Source organism: Chrysochloris asiatica, unplaced genomic scaffold, assembly GCF_000296735.1.
Source record: "Chrysochloris asiatica unplaced genomic scaffold, ChrAsi1.0 scaffold00173, whole genome shotgun sequence".
NCBI lineage: Eukaryota > Metazoa > Chordata > Mammalia > Afrosoricida > Chrysochloridae > Chrysochloris > Chrysochloris asiatica.
In genome coordinates this window covers 4,139,496-4,160,180 of record NW_006408691.1, presented here as the reverse complement: position 1 = coordinate 4,160,180, position 20,685 = coordinate 4,139,496, and the positions used below count along the sequence as shown (strand labels likewise).

Below are 20,685 nucleotides of genomic sequence, written 5' to 3'. Positions count from 1 at the left end.
GATTGGATAGAGAAAGAAAGAGACAAAAACTAAACTCATAGGCAGTTTACAAGAACATGTCTGAAACACAAGGCTGGGGAAGGGATAAAAACAAACATGGAGGAAATGTGTATCATACAACTGTAGCCAAAGGAAGTTTTGTGTAGCAATATCAACATGAAAAAAAAGGACAAGTTCATAAAGACACCCATTCTCATTACCTACAAGTTTTCCCCAAATCCCTAATGTTCAGGCCACACTTCACAGTAAATCAAAGAGAATTTGCAAGGGGGAGCTAGGCCCCCGATCTTTCCCTAGCTGATCCCACTGTTCATTCAAGGTTGAGAACCACAGCTTTAAGACAAAAACAAAACAAAACAAACAACCACAAATCTTTTCTTAAGATAAAAAGGAATACTTCACACACAGAAACCTTTAACAACCCCATGGGGATATGCAACTGGTAACAGCTCCTCAAATTATGTAAGGTGAAACTTGGTCCAAAATGAAAGACCACTACAATCAAAGTGGGAGGCATCAGCACACCCCACTCAGACAAAGACAGATCAAGCAGATGAAACAAACGTAAGGACAAGAAAAGGTGTGAGTAATATGATAAGTGCAGAAAACAGGTATAAACCCCAAAGTGGGTCCTTAAAGGAGCACCAGTTAGATGTGAAGGTCTCTAATGAGAATGATAAAAAAGATAGAGCGTCTTTTTTTCCAAGAACTAAATGGGGGAATGCTCCAAATTAGTGGCTCTCCACCACAAGATGGTATTTGAGTTGTGATGTTGGAGGAGAATACTGAAAGTGCCATGGACTGCCAAAAGAACCAATAGATCCGTTTTGGAAGAAGTGCAGCCAGAGTGCTCCTTGGAGGCCGGATGGCCAAACTTTGTCTCTCATACTTCGAACATATTGTCAGAAGGGAACAGTCGCTGGAGAAGGATGTCATGTTTTGTAAGGTGGAGGGTCAGAGAAAAAGAGGAAGACCCCCAACAAGATGGATTAGCCAAGTGGCAACATCGATGGACTCAAGCGTGGCAACAGTGGTGACGTTGGCCCAGGATCAGGCAATGTTTCGTTCTGCTGTGCATAAGGTAGCTATGGATTGATACCAACTCTATGGCACCTAACAACAACAACAACAACCATTCCCTGGTGTGGTGCTACGGGTTAATGCGCTGAACCGCAAGGTCAGTTTCAATCACAAGGTCAGCAGTTCAAACTCACCAACTGCTCCTCGGAAACTCTATACAGGGTTGCTATGGGTAGGAACAGATTCAACTGCACTTAACAACAACAACCCTTCCCCAAAGAATTCTGCACTCTTTAATTTACATCACAACCAAACTGGAGTTCTGACATCCTCGGGGGACTCGTCATGTTCCTCATAAATGTCGTTGTTGTTGTGTGGGGAACAAAAAGAAGTCTGAAGGGGCAAGAGCAGAGTTGTAGGGCACATGGGGTAAAGTTTCCCAACAAAATTCTCATAGGACCACCTTTGCTCCCCTCAATGAGTAGGTGTATTATCCCGATGGAAAAATATTCCTTAGTGCAACTTTCCTGGCCTTTTCTCACCAATACAGTTCTCAATTTTCTTTAAAACTTCTTCCTAATAAGCTCCCCATGATCCTCCTGTTTCCTTTGAGAAAATCTATCAAGAGTAACCCTTGGTAGAGCTGAGAGTGAAGCATCCAGCCAATACGAAGTGAGGGGAGATGCCCAAACTTACAAATAGTACCCATTTGACCTAGCCTCGATGGCTTGATAATCAGAACTCAACTAGAGGAAGATAAACCATTTTTGAACAAGTGTAAATTACCACAGTTTGATGAACCTGACCTATATTCATGGAGGTAGTAGCTCTAAATACCAACAGAGAGGGACGGAGTCTTCACATTAAATATCAATGCTATCCCTTCTGTACACAGGGTAGAGAAGGACGGGCAACTTAGACAATGGCTTCCTAAAATGAGGGGGTAATAAAGGGACGAAGTGACTAGCTTACAAGTTTTTAAGACAGAGCTTAGTTTAAGAGTGTGCGGGGGAAGATGGAGTCCCCATTGAATAGTTTACATCTTGTCTAGATGGGTCTGGTGAAAAGAGATGGGGATAAGATTCTTTTGATTCAATAGTGAGTAATTGTTATCATGACTAATTGCAACTGTTTTTAACAAAATGTTTTGTAACAAAAATGGGTGAGTAGTTAATCTTATTGTCCAGAAACAGAGGACCCTAAGACAATCAAAGGAGAAGAGCACAAGTGGAATGTGGGACCCTATCCAGAGAAGCAGCAACACCAGAGATGGAGGCAGAGATGAGGACATTGAGAGAGGGAGCAGCTGAGGACTCTAGACTCATGGAAAGAGAGGGACTGAGTGCTGGCAGCCAGGAGGTAGGCTTGCAGAATGTGCCCTTTGGCTGTGTAAATTATTATAGACTCCTTAGTGTTTTTGTGTACATCCCCCAACCAGAAGGAAATACTGATGAATGATGACACACAGAGGAGATTGTAATCATTGCAATGAAACAATGATGTAAAGCCGATGTTCTCCCATGTAAACTATCACTCAGTTTACAATAAAAAAAAACAAAACATATATATTTAAAAGAGTAACCCTTAGTAGTCCCAAACACAGTCACCATAACCTTCTGAGCTGACCTCTCTGCCTTGAATTTAACTGGCCCAGCGGATTCCCTCAAGGTCTTGATTGGACCTTTTTGAAGGCAAGACAGTGAACAAAACCAGTTTGGACAATTCCTCTCTCCTACAACACAGAGAAATGCCCAACACAAGATTTCACTTTTAAAACATTATAGTTCACTTTTGTATATCAACAACGCAAAAAGACAGTCTACAAGTTAAAAAATTTATCTGATAAGGTCCTAACATCAAAAATGCATATATAACCTCAACAACTGAACAACAAAAAAGCAAAAATCCCTATTAGAAAATGAGCAAAGAACTTGAAGTAGATGGTATACCAAAACGAATATTCAAATGACTAATAAGCACATAAAAAGATATTCAACATCATTAGCCATTGTTGTTGTTAAGTGTCATTGAGTGGGTTCCTACTCATAGCAACCCTGTATAGGGTTTCCAAGGAGCGACTGGTGGGTGTGAACTCCCAAACTTGCAGTTCACAGTCCAGTGCTGATCCTACAGTGCCACACCATTGTGGTTGTTGTTAAGTTCCGCTGAGTCTATTCTGACTCATAGCTACCCTGTATAGGGTTTCCAAGGAGTGACTGATGGGTTTGAACTCCCAAACTTGCAGTTCACAGTCCAGTGCTGATCCTACAGTGCCACACCATTGTCGTTGTTGTTAAGTTCCGCTGAGTCCATTCTGACTCATAGCTACCCTTTATAGGGTTTCCAAGGAGCAGCTAGTGGATCGCTGACCTTTCAGTTAGTGGTTCCGTGCTTATTGTACAGCTCCCCACCAAGAGATACAAATCAAAACAATAAGATATCAACTGACCCCTATTAGAAACGCATGTAGAAACTTCTCTGTGCTTTACACGCCAGTCCTTCTCTTGGCCATAGATGCCCCCTCTCAGCCATGAAAGGCCCTGCTCAGCCAAGCAAGCACTCAGGCCCCTCTGCCTTGGCCCCCTGCCATCTATCTTTCCAGCGCTAACTGGCCCAGCTCATAGTCAGTAGCAATTTGCTCTCCCAACAACTGTTTTCTGCCATCATCGCTGGTGCTGCCTCAGCATTCCTGCTGGAACTCTCACCATCTTCAGTGTTACAACCCTTGACCCATATTACAGCTCTTTAACCTCCTTTCTCTCTGTGTTTCTCTCTTCCTTCAGAAATCCTGTGTGGGGTTGGCTGCTTGTACAAGCACACTCCTTTGTCAATTTCAAGACCTGGCCTTCATAAACTGACCAATCCCCTAGGTGAGCTATCCTATTGGGTAGATTTTCAAGCCACTACTTGCATAACAAATTGACCAATCCTTGCAAGGTATGTAAAATAGACTAGTCACAGAGTAGATTGCAGCCCAGGGTCAGACAGAAAGTATCAAACCGTCTAGTTGTTCACAACTAATCGGGGAGATGTCAATCAACCCGGGAATCCCTCATAATGCTCTCAGGGGTAGAAAACCAACTGGGATCTCCTCCCCTTCAGGTTGCTTCTTAAAAGAAAAAAGAATGAAGGCAAAGGTAACAACTCCTCAGGGCTTTGGAAGAAAAATGTCCTAAGCTGTTTTTCCAAACCCAGACAAAAGACCCCATAAGGTAAGTTATTTCACCACCATAACCAACTTCTACAACTACATGCAAAAAGTCAGGGCCTTAGGCTTATATCACACGGGCATACAGTCCAAATTTACACCACCACCAAGGTACAGGAACGACAAGCAAGAAGCTCATATATAATTATTCCAGAACCACTTGAAACACAGTCCTCTAGCAGAAGCAAATGCAAAATTACTCTGTAGGAACATTCTGACAAGCCAGTGTACAAAGGATGTCTACGGGGCGCAAAAAACATCCCAGTGAAGATGACTCAGAAGTCAAAGTTACAAATAGCATAAGAGACATCACCAACACAAGCCAGATCAATGCAAAAGTAACAGTCTCACCACAAGAACCACTGATGCTCAAACAATCTGAAAAAATAAAAACAACACCACACAAATAAATCTGCTCAGCATGAATGATTAAAAAGAAATCTAATAATGAAAGAGCAGAATGGTATGAAAAGGCCTATTTGAAAAAATCATAAAAGCACTTCTAGATAAAGAAATTTGATATAAAGAAAAAGGGACAAAATGCTACAATCTGATGAACTTGACCTATACTAATGGATGTAGTAGCTCAAAATACCAACTGGGAGGGAAGAAGCTTCACATCAAAATCAAACCTATCCCCCCCTAAATCAAAGAAAAATAAATAACAAAGAAACAAAAAAGAGGGAATAGAAAGAAGCAAATACTGTCAAATGTTGATGCATGGAGGAGATTGTAATCATTGCAATGAAATGAAATATGATAGGATGAGTGCAAAACCGATGTTCTCCCATGTAAACTATCACTCAATTCACAATAAAAGCTTTTAAAAAAAAAGATTTACAGCTTTGGAAACCCTATAGAGGGTTGCTGTGAGTCAGAATGGAGTTGATGGCAGGGGGTTTGATTTTTTAAGTTTGGTGATATCTGGTAGAAAGACAGATGTCCCCTCTCTCCCTCAGTAGGTCAGGAGAGCCAGGGGACCATCTTTGAGCATCACTGCATGTCATATGGCTCCTTTTGTGATTACAATTCTCAGCCTTCCTCATCATATGGAAAAGGAAAAGCAAAGCAGGTGAATCTGTTTCTTGCCCATCAGATTAGACAATGCACAAAAGTAGGAGACCATGTGCTGGCAGAGAGTGGGTAATGGGAACTCACACAGCTGTTGAGCATGTCAACTGGAGCCTAGGAACCAGTAGGGAAGGTGGAGAGGGGCGGCCCAAAAGGCCAGGTACTTTCCCTGGGACCGGGCTCCTTACCGCTGAGTGTGCACCCAGAGGATGAATTAGGGGGCAGCTGAATGAGGTGATGATTCTGATGCAGCAGGTCCCAGGCCAGGCCTGAACAACCTCCTCCCTAGCAAGCTCCTAGTTGATGTTGATGCTGCTGGTCAGCAGGCCACACTTTCAACAGTCCGGAACCAGCAGACACAGAAGAGTGTTCATGTCAGAGTTGTTGCAGTTGTGAGAAACTATAAAAAACCTATCTCCCAGTATAGAAATGGCTGTTAAGATGACAGTCTATTCAAAACAGAAACTGTCTACACATGCTAGAGAGAATGAACCAAATCTGCATATGCACTCACCAGGGCAGTATTAGAATGAGTAATGGAATATGATACCATTTGTATAGGTTTTGAATACATACGGAAATGGCAAAGGTACAAGGAGGCTTCAAATTGTTTGCAGGAAAAATCCCATTATCTTTTAAACAAGTATCTGAAGGAGACACACACACCAATTTCAGGACAGCGGTTACCCTGGCTGATGTGGAGAGACAAAAAGAGGGGACTGGGGAGAGGAAGGGAGAAAAGGAGAATTCAACTATATAATGCTTGTAATTTTTCACCAAAAATCTGGATCTGAAAAGTAATACAGGCATTGTACGGGCATTGGAAGATCTTTCTTTGTCTTCATAAAGCTGGGGTGATGGTACAAGGATCGTCAAGGAATGAAATGTTCTATTTTGGCCTTATTGGTACAGTGAGCTGTCACAGGACTTACAGGGATATAAAAACAGCCCTGCTAGTCAAGATGTGCTGGTATAGATAAGCACTGGGTAGCTAACCAGAAGGTCGGCGGTTCAAACCCACCAGCCACTCTTTAGAAACCCTATCAGGGTCACTGTGAGATGAAACTGACTAGATGGCAATCAACAACTACAGCTGCCCATCCTATTTAAACAAGAAAAGCCTGACACCGCAGAACAGCAAAGAATACTGTTTACTAAGCTCATCCTGATTCGAGCCTGAAACACGTACACAGCAAGACCCCCCCTTCCCAGCAGCTCTGTGATACCCACCATCCTCACCACTGGGAATCAAGGTTTGAGCCAGGGCATGCTCCAGGGCACACGACTGTGGGCAGGATCTTTTTCAGAGCCCACTGCAGTTCAAAGCAAACCACTGGGACCCGCAATCACAGATTTTACAAGCAATGCTCACTGAAGCTCTCCCGTGATTTGTACTTACATGTGATCCAGGTTCCAGGTACTGAAGACGATCCTGCTCTCTCTGTTGCTGTAGGGGTTGATGGAGTGTTTGGACAAGCAGTCGTCCATATCAAAAGGGCCCTGGATGCCAAAGAGAAGCGGTGAGAGGCCATGGAGCGAGTCTGCCGCCCGCTGACTTCCGCCATCCCATTACCACTACCAGCTGTGGAGTCAATGCCGACTCATGGCAGCGTCCTGTGTCAAAGCAGAACTGTGCTCCCCAGAGTGCTCAGTGACTGATTTTTGGAAGTAGATCGCTAGGCCTTTATTTCAAGGCACTTCTGATTGGCTCGAAATGCCAGCCTCTCAGCTAGCAGCCAAGCGGGTTAACCATTTGCAGCACCCAGGGATGCCACCATCACATCCGACGTGGGGAGTCACACAAACAGCTCTACTGGAAAGTATGCCCAGTGGAACATCTAGTCCCTGGTAACGTTTGCTGTTAGCGGATAAAGAATACTGCCTTTGGAGTCAGTCCCCCAGTGGTGACTGTGTCGGATAAGCACTGGGCTGTAAATCAATCACAAGGTTGGTGGTTCAAGCCCACCAACCAAGGCACCTCAGGAGAAAGATGAGGTTTTCTGTGCCCACAGGGATTTACAACCTTGGGAATCCTATACAGGGTCACTATGAGTCCAGACTGACTCGAGGGCACCTAATAACAACCCCTAATGTCATGATCTGAGTTCCCCACGGGCACACGTGAGCATACTGTCATTTGCTACAATTGACAGCTTCCCTTCCTGGTATCTCCTGTGTCCCCACGCTGGGACACTGCATCGTCCACATCCTCACAACACTTCCACAATCGCACACCATCATGCCAGGCTGTTCCCCTCCATGTGGCTTCCATGTGGTTCCATCCACTCCGTGTGGTTTCCGGCACTTCCCCCGTTAGCATAATCCAGAGGCTGGGTCACTGGGGAGAGACGCTGACTTTGGACTGCCCTGCTCAACTTGCTCAGCTCCTGGCAACTCAGCACCTGCATTCATCGACCACCACACCGCCTGCTACCTCCTCACCCTGCCACCCTGTGCTCCAGTATACCCATGGGCCTAGCACCCAATGCTACCCAGCCCCAGCTAGCGCTGCCTAATCCAACTCAGCCTGGGGTGCTGCCCACTCCACCAACCCCCATGAACCATTCAAAGCTCAGGTCTCCAAGTGTCGCCTCCTCCCTGCAGCCCTCCTGACTCCACCCCAGCATTCCAGAGGACGGGCAGTGTTACTCCAGGCACTGCCGGTTCCAGCACCAACTGACTGCACCTTTGATGATTCATGTGTCTTTCTCCTACGATGCAGGAATCTCCCTATGGTCAGGAATTCAACACCATGCCTAGCACACAGCTCACCTGGCAGGTAAACCAGCCTTCCGGTGTGCAGAGGCGGCTGTCTGCCTGGGCCCCTCTGTCAAAGTAGCTGCCATGGTACTGCACGGACTTCAGCTTCTGGCCCATGTGGCCGAGGATCCGAGAGTACTCCTCCTGGGCCTCAGCACTCACCACAGAGGCATACGCCACCACCTGAGGAATCAAGGAGTCCACTAAGCACTGCTTCCAGAAGACCCAGCTCTGGGCCATCCAACACCCCCCACATCTTAACTGAGCAGATGCTATGCCTGGGGGTATACTCTGCCTGAGGCTACACTATGCACAGCGGTCCACTCTGCCACTCACTGGCAGTCTGACCCTAGGAAATTCATCCGAGCCTATGAAAACGTTCTATTAATAACACCTGGTGCACCGAAGTTGAGAGTAAGCAGCCCCCCGTAGCATAGTGGATTACAAGCTGGGCTGCTATCCGCAAGGTCATCAATTCAAAACTATCAGCAGCTCCAGGGGAGAAAGAAGAGGCTTTCTGTTCCTGTAAAGATCTGCAGCCTCAGAAACCCTATAGAGTCGTTATGAGTCAGAACCAACTCCATAGCACCCAACCACCATCACCAGTAAGTGTTAGTAGCTGGACTGTTCTCAGATGAGCAGCAGTGATGTGAAGGAGCAGGAGCCATTGTATTTGGAGAAAAGAAGAATGAAGACTCGTGAGTATAAATTAAATGAACCAGGTAAGGAGTTTAAAGGGAATAAGGACCCTTACCAAGTCCTTGTAGAGACCAAGGAGATCCTGAAGAAAATGGCAGCAACTCCGCTGCCCCCAGGGTTGGGTGAGCCCCGAGCAGAGCAGAGCAGGGCTGAGCCTGTGGAACAGCTGGATAGGTCACACCCCCTCCACATGCTAGTGGTATCGTGATGAAAAAGGTGGAACTCTGATGCAGTACAGACAGAGGCCAGAGTGGCCAAGGGGACACAAGAAGATGGGAACAGGTTTGCAGAGGGGTGGACTAGTGAAAGGAAGGACCAAGTGAAAATGGGGTGACCCTGGCCACATCCCAGGTCTGCCTGGATCCTGCAAAGCTATTTAAGCCCCAGCTGACTCTGGTCACGGATCGATAATGAACTCCGATTCTGGGTAACATTCATGGATTAAATTGTGACCTCCAGAACTGAGGTGTCCACTTGGCTAGGTCACGATTCTCAGTATTGTGCAGTATAGTCCTCCATTCTGGGATCTGACGTAATTGTTCCATGTGCTGTAAATCCTAATCTTTTCCTGTACTTAATGAAGTTATTGTTGTCCATTGAATCGGTACTGACTCAGTGACCCTATGCACAACAGAATGAAACTCTGTCGGAGCCTCACAGTCTTTGCTACACCTGACCCCATTGCTATTGCCACTGAGTCAATCCATCTAGTTGGGGGTCATCTCCTTTCTCCAATCCTCCACTTTACCAAGCATGATATCCTTCTCCAGGGTCTAATCCCTCCTGACGATATGTTTGAAGTATGAGAGATGAAGTCTAGCCATCTAAGGAGCACTCTAGCTGCACTTCTTCCAACACAGATCTATTTGTTCTTTTGGCAGTCCATGGCACTTTCAATATTTTCCTCCAGCCCCGTAACTCAATTGCATCAATTCTTCTACAGTCTTCCTTATTCACTGTCCAACTTTCACATGCATGTGAGGTTATTGAAAATACCATGGTTTGGGTCAGGTGCACCTTAGTAGTTAATGAAGTAGGATTCATTTTTGTTGTTATTGCTAATGAGGATTCTTTTATGTTTGTTATGTTAACGAGGCAAGACTAGGGTGAGATGCAACATCTTGATTCAAGTCCCAGCCCTGATCCTGTATAAGGGGAGTTTCCCTGGGGCATGGCGTGCATCACCCTTAACCTTACAAGACAGAAGTGAGAGAAGAAAGCAGAGAACAAGAGACCTCAGGACGACCAAGAAAGAAGAGCCAGGAGCAGAGCATGTCCTTTGGACCCAGGGTTGCTGCGCTGAGAACGTCCTAGACCCAGAGGAAGACTGATGCCAAGACATAAGGAGATCTCTAAGAAGTGCTGGACCCACAGATATTGAAAAGAGACAAGGACCATCCCCCAGAGATGACAGGAAATGCTTTCTAGTTGTCACCCTGAGTTTGGACAACTAACCTATGAGAGGCTAGACAACTAAACTGTGAGAAAATAAATTTCTGTTATAGCAGCACTAGACAGCTGAGACAACGTCCTAGTTCCCCTGTATGCCCCAGTGCCTGGAGAAGAGGCAGGTGGGCAAGGCCACTACCTACAAGCCACCACCCGGCATGCTGACCATACTCAGTGGAACAGTGAAGACCACCGCATGGGTGAGTGAGTGTGGGGCTGAGAGAGTCCATGGAGGCAAAGAGACTGCAGACTCTCCTTGAGGGGTTTGTGGTCCCACAGGAGCAAGGAGCAGCCACAGAATTCTCGGGGGCTGGTGCCCCACAGAGTGAGTGGAGAGCACAAAGGTGGAAGGTGGAACTGCAGGTTGGCCAGTCCCGAGCAGGATGGCTGTCAGGGACGCTTGCGAGACAGTCCAGGAAAGAGAGAGCGTGCTCGGCACGGATGTGTGCAGTGTGTGTCCATTCAGTGGTGAGGGATAGGGTGCCAGGAGGCGTTTTCTTCTCCAAACCAGGCTTTCACACTGATTTGAGTTTGGTTTCCTCCAAACAAAATTAAAATCAAGGTCGGATGCATAGCTGGGTATAGGGGGCATCAAGGAGTTGGGGGGGGGGGTGGTAAAGGGAGTGTGTGGAAGTGCCCCCTGAAAAGCTGAGGATCAAGATGGCTTCAGAGCAACTTAAGACATTGGCTATCTAAAATGGGAGGGCTATAAAGGCACGAAGTGACTAGCTTATAAAGTTTCAAGAGGGAGTTTAGTTTCAGAGTGTGTGGGGAAGGCAAAAGGCAAAATCCCCAATGAATAGTTTTCATCTTGTCTAGATGGGTCTGGTGAAAAGAGATGGGGATAAGAGTCTTATGATTCAATAGTGAGTAATTGTTATCATGACTAATTAAGACTGTCACAACTGTAAAGGTAGGAGTTTTATAACAAAAATGGGGGAGTGGTTAATCTTACAGTCCAGAAACAGAAGACCCTACGACCATCAAGGGAGAAGAGCACAAGTGGAATACGGGACCCTACCCAGAGAAGCAGTGACACCAGAGATGGAGGCAGAGATGGAGACATGGAGAGAGGGAGCAGCTGAGGACTCTAGATTCAGGGGAAGAGAGGGACTGAGAGCTGGCGGCCAGCAGGCAGATTTGCAGAATGTGCACTTTGGGTGTTTAAATTATCATATAATCCTGAGTGTTTTTGTGTACATCCCCCCGGAAAAAAAAAGGGGGGTGGAATAGAAGAAATACTGCTAAGTAATGATGCACAGCGGAGACTGTAATCATTGCAATGAAAAACGATGAGTGTAAAACCGATGCTCTCCCAAGTAAACGATCACTCAATTCACAATAAAAATTAAAAAAAAAAAAAGATGGTCTCATAGTTCACCTCCAACTACGTAAGTCAAAAGGCAGAAGTCATTCTAGACAGACAGAAACCCACAGGCTGTGCTGTGAGCTTCTATCTGCAATGCTGAAGAAATCCTCAGCATTTCTTCAGCAGGCCCCACCATCATGCTCCCACACCACCCAGGGGACTGGCAGCTGAGAGCCCCGGGAACACCAGAGCAGATAGAGCACAGCGGGGCACCCTGCTTGGCTTCTAGTTCCAGGCACATTTCCAGGAACATGTGGCTCACAGGTCCAAAGGTCTGAGCCCAGAGAGTCACTTCTGGAGACAGCCCCAAGCCCACCCACTTCCCCTCGTCTCATTTTAAGAGATGAGAAAGGAGTTGCACAAAACCCAATTTACGGGTGAAGTGCAAGGCACACGCGACTAAATTGCCCCAGAATGGGTCCAATTCTCCCTCTATTCACCGGCACACTCCAGTGGTCCCACTCCATGGCTCTCTCTTACTTTGAACTTCATTTGTCAACTGGGTCTATTTCTCTGTTGAAAGGGAAGCCAAATAGAGATCACACTAGGGGCAATGGACCCAAGGACTGATTTCTTCTTGAAGGCTAAGAGCACTTTCCTCGGGGAGCGTTTCCAATTGAAATCCACATCTGTCTCTTTCTCACATCTCTGAGACCAGGGGGGAGTGACTCTATTTAGCCCACAGAGTCGGAGCTCAGACCCAACCATTACTCAAAGAGCCTGGAAAAAGCATTCCATGCAACAAACTTCACTCAGCCTTTTCCAATTCTTCCCGGAGGTCAGGCAGCCTCATTTCACCACAGGAGAGGGAAATAAATGAACGTCTGAGCAAGAGAAAGGCTACTACCCAACCGTGTAGACATCAGTCAGAGCTAATGGTGGGCAGAGAAGAGAGGTTGATACGGGTAAGATCATCTCAGAATGGAGAACCAGATAGATGAAGGCATTCAAAGGTTGGCTCTGCTCAAAAACTATAGAGGAGAAAGGCTGGGCTTGGAAGCTTCTAGAAATAGACAATTCCAAACTAGGGGAGCCAGTCCCAGGAAAGACTCCCACATCATCCACTGAAGAAAATGGAAGTTACACGCTACAACAGAGCAGGAAACCGAGTAGACAAAAGCTGTGAACACATGTACTTCTCTGGGGAAAGCAAGCAGTGTGCTGGCTTCTTTCTTCAAAGCAAGCTGAGAATGTGAGCACAAGTACCAAGGGAGACGGCACCGCCAACTTCTGCCCCCACCATGGGATGAGAAGCTCTCTGAGGTGGGCAAGCAGCCTCTTAAACCACCCAGCTTCCCTGGCATCAACATGGGCTCACCTCTCTCAGGTAACTCCGGATCCGGCTCTCGCAGCTGTATCTCAAATAGCTTGACTTGTTCCTAAATCGGGACTCCAAACCTGAGAGGAAGAAAAGAAGACCTCTGTGGGTCCCACGGGAGCAGGCCTGGTTCCCTTGTGGTCTGTGCGTGCCCAGGCACTAAAAGTGCTGCTCTGCTGGGCTGGACAAGGCAGAGGGTCAAGTTCCTTCACATTGAGAAGGATTCTGGGAGTGATGTACTTGGGATCTCTGCTTTTTAGCAGCGGCAGATTCTTCTGGTGTACCCATATGGGGCATCTCAAACAACAACGAGGGGATCTGCCCAGTGGGTACCTCAAACCCTTTTTTCTGAGAGGAGTATCATTTCTCAGAGTAGCCGAGGGCTGCCCTGGACTCTGTGGCCTGTGTTGTGTAGAACAAGCAGGCTCAGAAGTCCTTGCCAAGCCCCCACTTAGCAGTACTTTCTTTAGGGTCCCCAGCCCTATCCCCAGAGGAGCCATGCAGGAACCAGCAGTCATTGAATAGAATCCAGTGAATCCTGGCATCCCTGGCTCTGCGTTAGCGCACGCCCCCACCCGACTCCCTCGCACGAGCATGAGTCCACGGCACACCCTCAAACCATGGCTGGTCCTCAACCCTGGTCTCGGCTGTGATGTTCTCGCTGAGGTTGTGGAGGAGGTCCGCCAGCAGCTTCTGCCTCAGTGGAGACTTCTCGTCGGAGAGTAACTGCCGGGCCGTCTGGATGATGCCTTCGTGTGGCTTGTGAAACACACTGAGGAATCGACCGATGTCACTGGCATCTGCCACCAGAAAAGGAAAACAGGAGGACACACAGTCCTTGGGACGCCTACAGAGCACAGAAGGAAGGCTCCTCCGGTGCCTAGCGCCATCATCAGAGGCTGGGCACAGCCAACAGCAGGTGCCAAATGCCCACAGTGCTGCTCAGAGTGGGGTGAGGGCAGTTTCTGTGGGGACTTTGTGACTCAGATCTCAGCTGCAGTCTTCCTCCCACTCAGAGCAGCACACCAATGTCCTGACCCCTGCAGAAGCACTTAGCACTCAGCAGCACGTCCGGCATCTTCTCAAGCTCGCTACCAGCTTGACAGCTATTGTTATTATTATTGTAGGGTGCCCTCAAGTCAGCTTGTGACTCAAAGTGTCTCCAAGTGACCGAGCAGAACTGCCCCCATGGGGTCTCCTATGCTACAATTGTTAAAAAGACTCCTGACGTGGCACTGTAGGATAAGCACCAGACTGCTAACCACAAGGTTGGCAGTTCAAACCCACCAGTCACCCTTTTGAAAATCCTACACAGGGTCGCTATTAAGTCGGGACTAACTCAGTGGTACTTAATAACAACAACAAATTCTTTAAAGGAGATCCCGGGCTTTTTCTGCAGAACCAGTGGGTAGGTTCAAAGTGGCATTAGGTTAGCAGTCAAAGGTTTAACTGTTTCACAAGTAGAAGATGAAAACTATGTTCTCAGTGAAAATTGGGGCTTCCTCACAAGGCACTTGCATCTGAATACACTTTACTTGGGGTACAGGCCAGCTGCAGGATAAGGACCAACCCCAGACAGCCACACATCACAGCTGGGGGCAGGATAAGGAACATCTTGCCCATCCTTAGCCCTTGGCCACCTCCTCTTCTAGATGACATAAGGCACCTGTATCATCCAGAAGAACCCAGGCCCAGGCTGTATCTTCAAGACAAGGGCAATAGAAAAAAAGAAGAAGTAAAAGCCATATAGACTGGAAAGAAAGAAACAAAACTGCCCTAACACACATGGCTTGATGATCTACACACAAAACCTCCCAGAATCTAAACTAGTAGAACTAATCAAGGAGTTAAGCAAGGGCACAGGATATAAGATCAGCATTCACACATCAACTGCATTTCTTAATAAAAGAACCACTCTAAGATGGTTACCAGGGGTGGCAAGGAAGGGAAGATTATTCATGGACTAGAGGGTAGACTCCTAGTTTGGCACTGTAGGATCAGCCCTGCGAACCACAGGGTCAGCAGTTCAAAGCCACCAGCTGCTCCTTTAAAGCTGTTTCTGCTATGAGTTGGAAGCGACTCGAAGGCACTTACAAGAACAACAACAGAGGGTAGGCACATGTTAACATGGATGATGGGGAAGGCAATATAAAACAAGAGCAAGGTTGGCAGAGGAAAGATGAAGGCAGCAAAAGACACAAGGAGGAATGCAAGAGGGAAAGTGATTAGGGGTAAAGACTGTTAACTGATGGTACAGGCGGGGCATTGCAACCATTATAATGAAATGAAATACATGATTTGTTGGATGTAGAAGTGATGATCTGCTCTGTAAACCTTCAATCAATTCACAACAGAAAGCTTTTTTTCTTTTTTAAATCAAAATTTACAATAAAGTAGCATTTATAATTTTTCAAAAAAATAAAATACTTTGGCTTAAGTCTAGCAAAACATGCAGAAGATTTGAATACTTAAAAAAAAACTACAAACTACTGATGAAAGTAATCAGAGATAGTCTACATAAGTGGAGAAGCATACTATGTTCATGGATAAAAAGACTCAACAGAGTAAAGAGATCAGTTCTGTCCAAACTGATACACACGTTGAACACAACTCATATCAAAATCCCAGCAGAATATTTTGTAGATATAGGCAATATTGGAGTCCTGGTGTGGCGCTGTAGGATAAGCACTTGACAACAAGGTCGGCAGTTCAAATTCACCAGCTGCTCCGTGAAAACCCTACACAGGGTTGCTATGAGTCAGAACCATGTACTTAACAACAACAACAACCAACTCAATGGCACTTAAGTACAACAACATAGGCAAGGCCTGAGAAAAGCATCTCCGCAATAAATTTCACATGGAGAGGCAAAGAAACTAAAATACCTAATATGATTTTGAAAAAGACTGAAGTCTATTAAGGAAAAGGACCCATGGCCCCAGGGGAGAGAGGAAGACAAACTAATAGATAGAAAGAGAGAGAAAGTGAGAAGTAGCAAGAAATACAGAGAATGGGTGCAGAGGGACAGAGTTAGCCAGACAGCACAGGCCCTAGCCTGTCCTCTTCCAATCAATCACCACCAGACAGCCTCTGGACAAGGGCTGCCCTCCTGGGCTTGTCTTTCTGTTACTGCAGCGGGGGACGTAAAACCTGTACCTCCATTCATCTGAGCGCCCACTGCCTTCCTAGGGCAGCAGACACACCTCCTGACACATGACCCCTCAGAAGACCCTTGAGGTGGCAAGGTGGGACATACAGCCATGTTTCTCATCAGCAGGGTTAAGCAGCTCTGCCCTGTTCAGTTCATGAATGAGGAGCAAGTGACAGGCCTGGGAACTTGCCATCAGCTGGATCTGGAAGATGAGACCTGCACCCTGAGTCTTAGACACAGACAGGAAAAAAAAAAAATTCTACCACCATCGAGTCAGGTCCAGTTCACAACAAGCCTACAAGACAGAGTAAAATTACCCCACAGGATTTCCAAGGTTATAAATTTTTATAGTAGCAGATTGCCAAAAAACTATTTCTCAGAGAAACCTCCAGATAAGGGTGTCCCCCAACTCAAGTCCTGAGAAAAGCATCTCAGCAAGCATCATCAGAGAACACAGCCAAGTATCAGATGAGCTCCTGCCACTCCCTGGAGAAAGATGCATTAGCCCAATAGCAGGGCAGAACAGTGCCTTGGCCACAAAACTCCTCAGGCCCTTGCCGGAATCTCTCCATTCTGCCCTTGGAAGTTACTAGGACACTCGAACCCACCAGTCGCTGTATGAGAGAAAGCTGTGGCAGTCTGCTTTCTTTGTAAAGATGACAGCCTTGGAAACCCTCTGGGGCACTTCCACTCTGTCCCACAAGATGTCTGTGAGTTGGAATGGACACACAACAGGACACCCCGAGGGAACAGAAACATAAAGGATCTTAAAACAAAAAAGATGTAAAACTACCTGAACAAGTGAGTTCCTCAGCAAGATGACTTATACTTGACCAACTAAGTGTGGTACTGTCCACCATGGACTCCAAGGTCTTCCTTCCTTACATCTAAACTTTAGAGCCCTCCCCAACCCCTGTCCCAGTGTAGAACCCCCAGCACCTCAAGCCTCCCTGCCCACTGTAGAGGCTCCCCACTTACAGCCTTGCCAGGTCTGGCCTGCGGTAAGCAGCACCAGCTCAGAGTTGTCCGGGATGCTTGGGAAGTAGTCTCCAGTCAACTCGGTGCCATCCTCATACAAACACAGGCGGCAGTCAGACTCAGGGAGCTGAGGGCAGAGAACAGGGGAGAAGAAGAGTAGGCAGGTCACTAACTGACTGGACGGTCCCCACAGAAAACAAGAACATGCTGTTTTTGAACTATGGCCCAGGTGAGCTACAGCCCCTCTGAGAAGCCCTGATATCCAAGCAAAAGAAAAATTATCAAAGTATATTCAAAACTTCATGCTTCAAGATACAGTGAAGGGTTTGGGATGGGAGGTGGGAAGGGTGTGTGCCATTGTTACTTTGAAATTGTGACATTGTTCAAACAAAAAAATAGAAAAGAAACAATTTATCATGGCTACTAGGGAAGGTGGAAGAGTTGCGGGGGGGTCGGGGGGGACTATTTATGGGTTAGAGGGCAGACACATGTTGATATAGGTGACAGGGCAGACAATATATAACAGGGATGTTAGTAGAGGAAAGATGAAGGGAGTGGGAGACACAGAGAGGAATGTAATCGTTAAAGTGAGTACAGGTAAATGCTGTTAACTTTTCATACATGGAGGGGACTGAAAACATGTAATGAAGCAAAGTATAAGATTTGTTCAATGTAAAAGTGATGATCTGCACTGCAAACCTTCATTCAATGCACAATAAAAAGTTTTTAAAAAAAGAATCAAACTCAACATGAGACTTGAGACAAGCATTCAATGTCTAAAACTCAGTGCACCCAAATGAGGACACTTGCTTTAAGTCATTCTAAAATATAGAAAGCTACATAAAAATACATATAAATAGTGGGGACTGCTTGCTTGCATTGCAAGATTCACCACACAGACCCTTTAAAAATGAGCTCCTTGAGGGCACTAAAAATAGAGTCGATTACAGAAAATGGTCCGTTAACTGCTTCCACTAAGCCTGTAAACATCTTACAGACAATCACTACACATCTCTCGAAAGACTTATATGGCAAATCTACTTAATCCATTTTCATTTTCTCATAACCAGTAAAAAAACAAACAAAATGAAAAAAAAAAAAGCTGCTTTCACATCAGCTCTGACTCATAGCGACCCCACGTGTGTCAGAGCAGAACTGCGCTCCACAGGGTTTTCAATGCTGAACTTTCAGAAGCAGATCACCAGGTCTTTCTTCTGAGGTATCTGGGTAGATGTGACCCTTCAACCTTTTGGTTAGCAGCTGAGCGCCATTAACCATTTGCACTGCCCAGGGATTCCCATTTTCTCATGTTGTTCTTTTTAAGTGCCTGTTCAGACTCACAGCGATCCTGTATAGACCAAGGAGCAACTAACTGGTGAGTTTGAACCACTGACCTCGAGGCTAGCTGTCCAATGCTTATCCCACAGCACCACACCAAGAAGAAGAATATCTTATTGACTGAGAATCGTCTCTGCCAATAGTGTAACCAATTCACTACATGCTAATTTCCTGAGGTTGCTTCCTATTGTTGGACACTGATCAAATTAAGGTATTTTTACAGCAATCCCCTCCCGACCTTCACCTTCACCCTGAATATATGCAATCCTGTGACCAAGTTAAGCCCATTCAGGAAATGTCAGTGCCAGGAAGACCTTTGGAGGCTACCTTAGTTCAACCCATTCATTTTCCAGAGGTCCAGAGAACTAAGGTGCGGAGTGCGGTGGCTCCATACAATTAAGCACTGGACTGAGAACCACAAAGTGCGGTTTGAGTCCGTCAGTGGCTCTGTGGGGAAAAGATGAGTCTTTATGCTCCCATGAAGATTTAAAGCTTCAGAAACCCTATACAGGGTCACTTAACAACAGCAACAATAATAAGAGAGCTGACATGGCCGTTTAAACTTGAGCACACAGTTAGCAATAATGTATGACCAGAACCCAGGAACCTGCCACTAGCCCAGGCTGTTGTGACCTGGGTCAGAAGGAAAGCTGAGGTCCTAAATGCCTTCATCAGTCCACCTGTGCTCCACTACCATGCTCAGGAGCTATAGGGAAGGTTGGGGTCAGGAGCACTGTGGGCTGTGGGGACCTGGTGGCTTGTGGAGGATGAAATAGTTCAAGGCACCCAGAGTTATTTGTGCCAATCTGATGACTTAGGAGCTATGTGCGGTGCTGTAGGATAAAGCACTCGGCAGTAAGGTCTGTTTGAATGACAAGCTCAATAGCTCACACATACCAGCGGCTCCTTGAAACCCTATACAGGGTTGCTATGAGTCAAAACCAACTGACAGTACTTAACAACAACATGGGCACATTACTTAGTTACTTACGTCTCTCGGTGCCTCCCCTTCCTCAATCTTTAAATTAGATGCTAGCACTCAATTCACAGTTTTCTGGACTGGTTGTTCATGCTGGTGATGGTGGTGGTGTGCCATAGAGTTGGTTCTGACTCATAGTGACCCAGTATAGGGTTTCTGAGGCTGAAAATCTTTACAGAAACAGAAAGCTTCATCCTTCTCCTGCAGAGCGGCTGGTAGATTGCACTGCTGACCAAATGGTTAGCAGTTCAACTTGTAAACCACGATGCTGTAAACCAGGACTGGTTGGTAGAAACCACATAAAAAGTATGGAATGTCTGAAACCTCTCACTCCTTGATTTCAAATTTTATTACATGGCTACAGTGGTCAAAACAGCTTGGTATTGGTACAATAAAAGATACATTGATCAATGGAACAGAATTGAAAATACAGAAATTTACCCATCCACACACAGCCAACTGATTTTTGACAAAGTGCCTAAATATATGCCATGCGGAGGTGATAGTCTCTTCAACAGGTGGTGCTGGCAGAACTACAAAGCGATATGCAAAATACTGAAACAAGACCTTCACCTCACGCCTTATACAAAAACCAACTCAGCATGGATTAAAAACTAAATGTGAATCCCAGAATTATGAAGGCCATCAATTAACAAATCGGGACAAATGTGAGGGCACGAATTCAGGGAATACACAGACTACCAAACATTTTGAAAATTACACAAACAAAAGTAAACAAAATAGATTATTGGGACATACTAAAAATTTTAAACTTATGTGCATCAAAAGACTTCACCAAAAGAGTAAAAAAAGGAACCCACAGAATGGGAAAAAATCTTTTGCAAAGACACATCAGACAAGGGACAAACTTCTAAAATATATAGGAAACCACAACACCTCTACAAGAGAAAGACAAATAACCCAATTTTAAAATGGGCACAGGATATGAACAGACACTTCGCCAAGGAAGAGATCCAGACAGCCAACAAATATATGAAGAAATGTCCACGGTCACTAGCCATTGGTGGTGATGGTGGTGATATGCCGTGGAGTCGGTTCCGACTCACAGCCACCCTACATAGGGTTTCCAAGGCTATAAATCTTTATAGGAACAGAAAACCTCATCTTTCTCTTGCGAACAGCTGGTAGTTTTGAACTGCCAACCTTGAGGTTAGCAGCAACCATTAGAGAGATGCAAATCAAAACAACGAGGTACCTCACACCAGCAATAACAGCAAAGATCAAAATAGTATAGGACAATAAATGCTGGTGAGGATGCAAAGAGACTGGGACGCTCCTGCATTGCTGGTGGGATTGCAAAATGGTCCAACCACTCTTGAAAGCA

General features: G+C 45.9%; 1 protein-coding gene across 1 annotated transcript in view; it reads right to left on the bottom strand.

Annotated features, from left to right (window-relative positions):
* Positions 1-20,685, bottom strand: part of DFFB (DNA fragmentation factor, 40kDa, beta polypeptide (caspase-activated DNase)) — a 32,476-nt gene that overhangs the window by 7,812 nt on the left and 3,979 nt on the right. The window contains exons 2-6 of the mRNA XM_006871745.1: positions 17,024-17,150; positions 13,506-13,694; positions 12,895-12,974; positions 8,072-8,242; positions 6,699-6,799 (exon numbers count right to left, since the gene is read on the bottom strand). Coding sequence (XP_006871807.1) covers positions 6,699-6,799; positions 8,072-8,242; positions 12,895-12,974; positions 13,506-13,694; positions 17,024-17,150 — 668 coding nt within the window. The remainder of the gene's footprint in view (positions 1-6,698; positions 6,800-8,071; positions 8,243-12,894; positions 12,975-13,505; positions 13,695-17,023; positions 17,151-20,685) is intronic.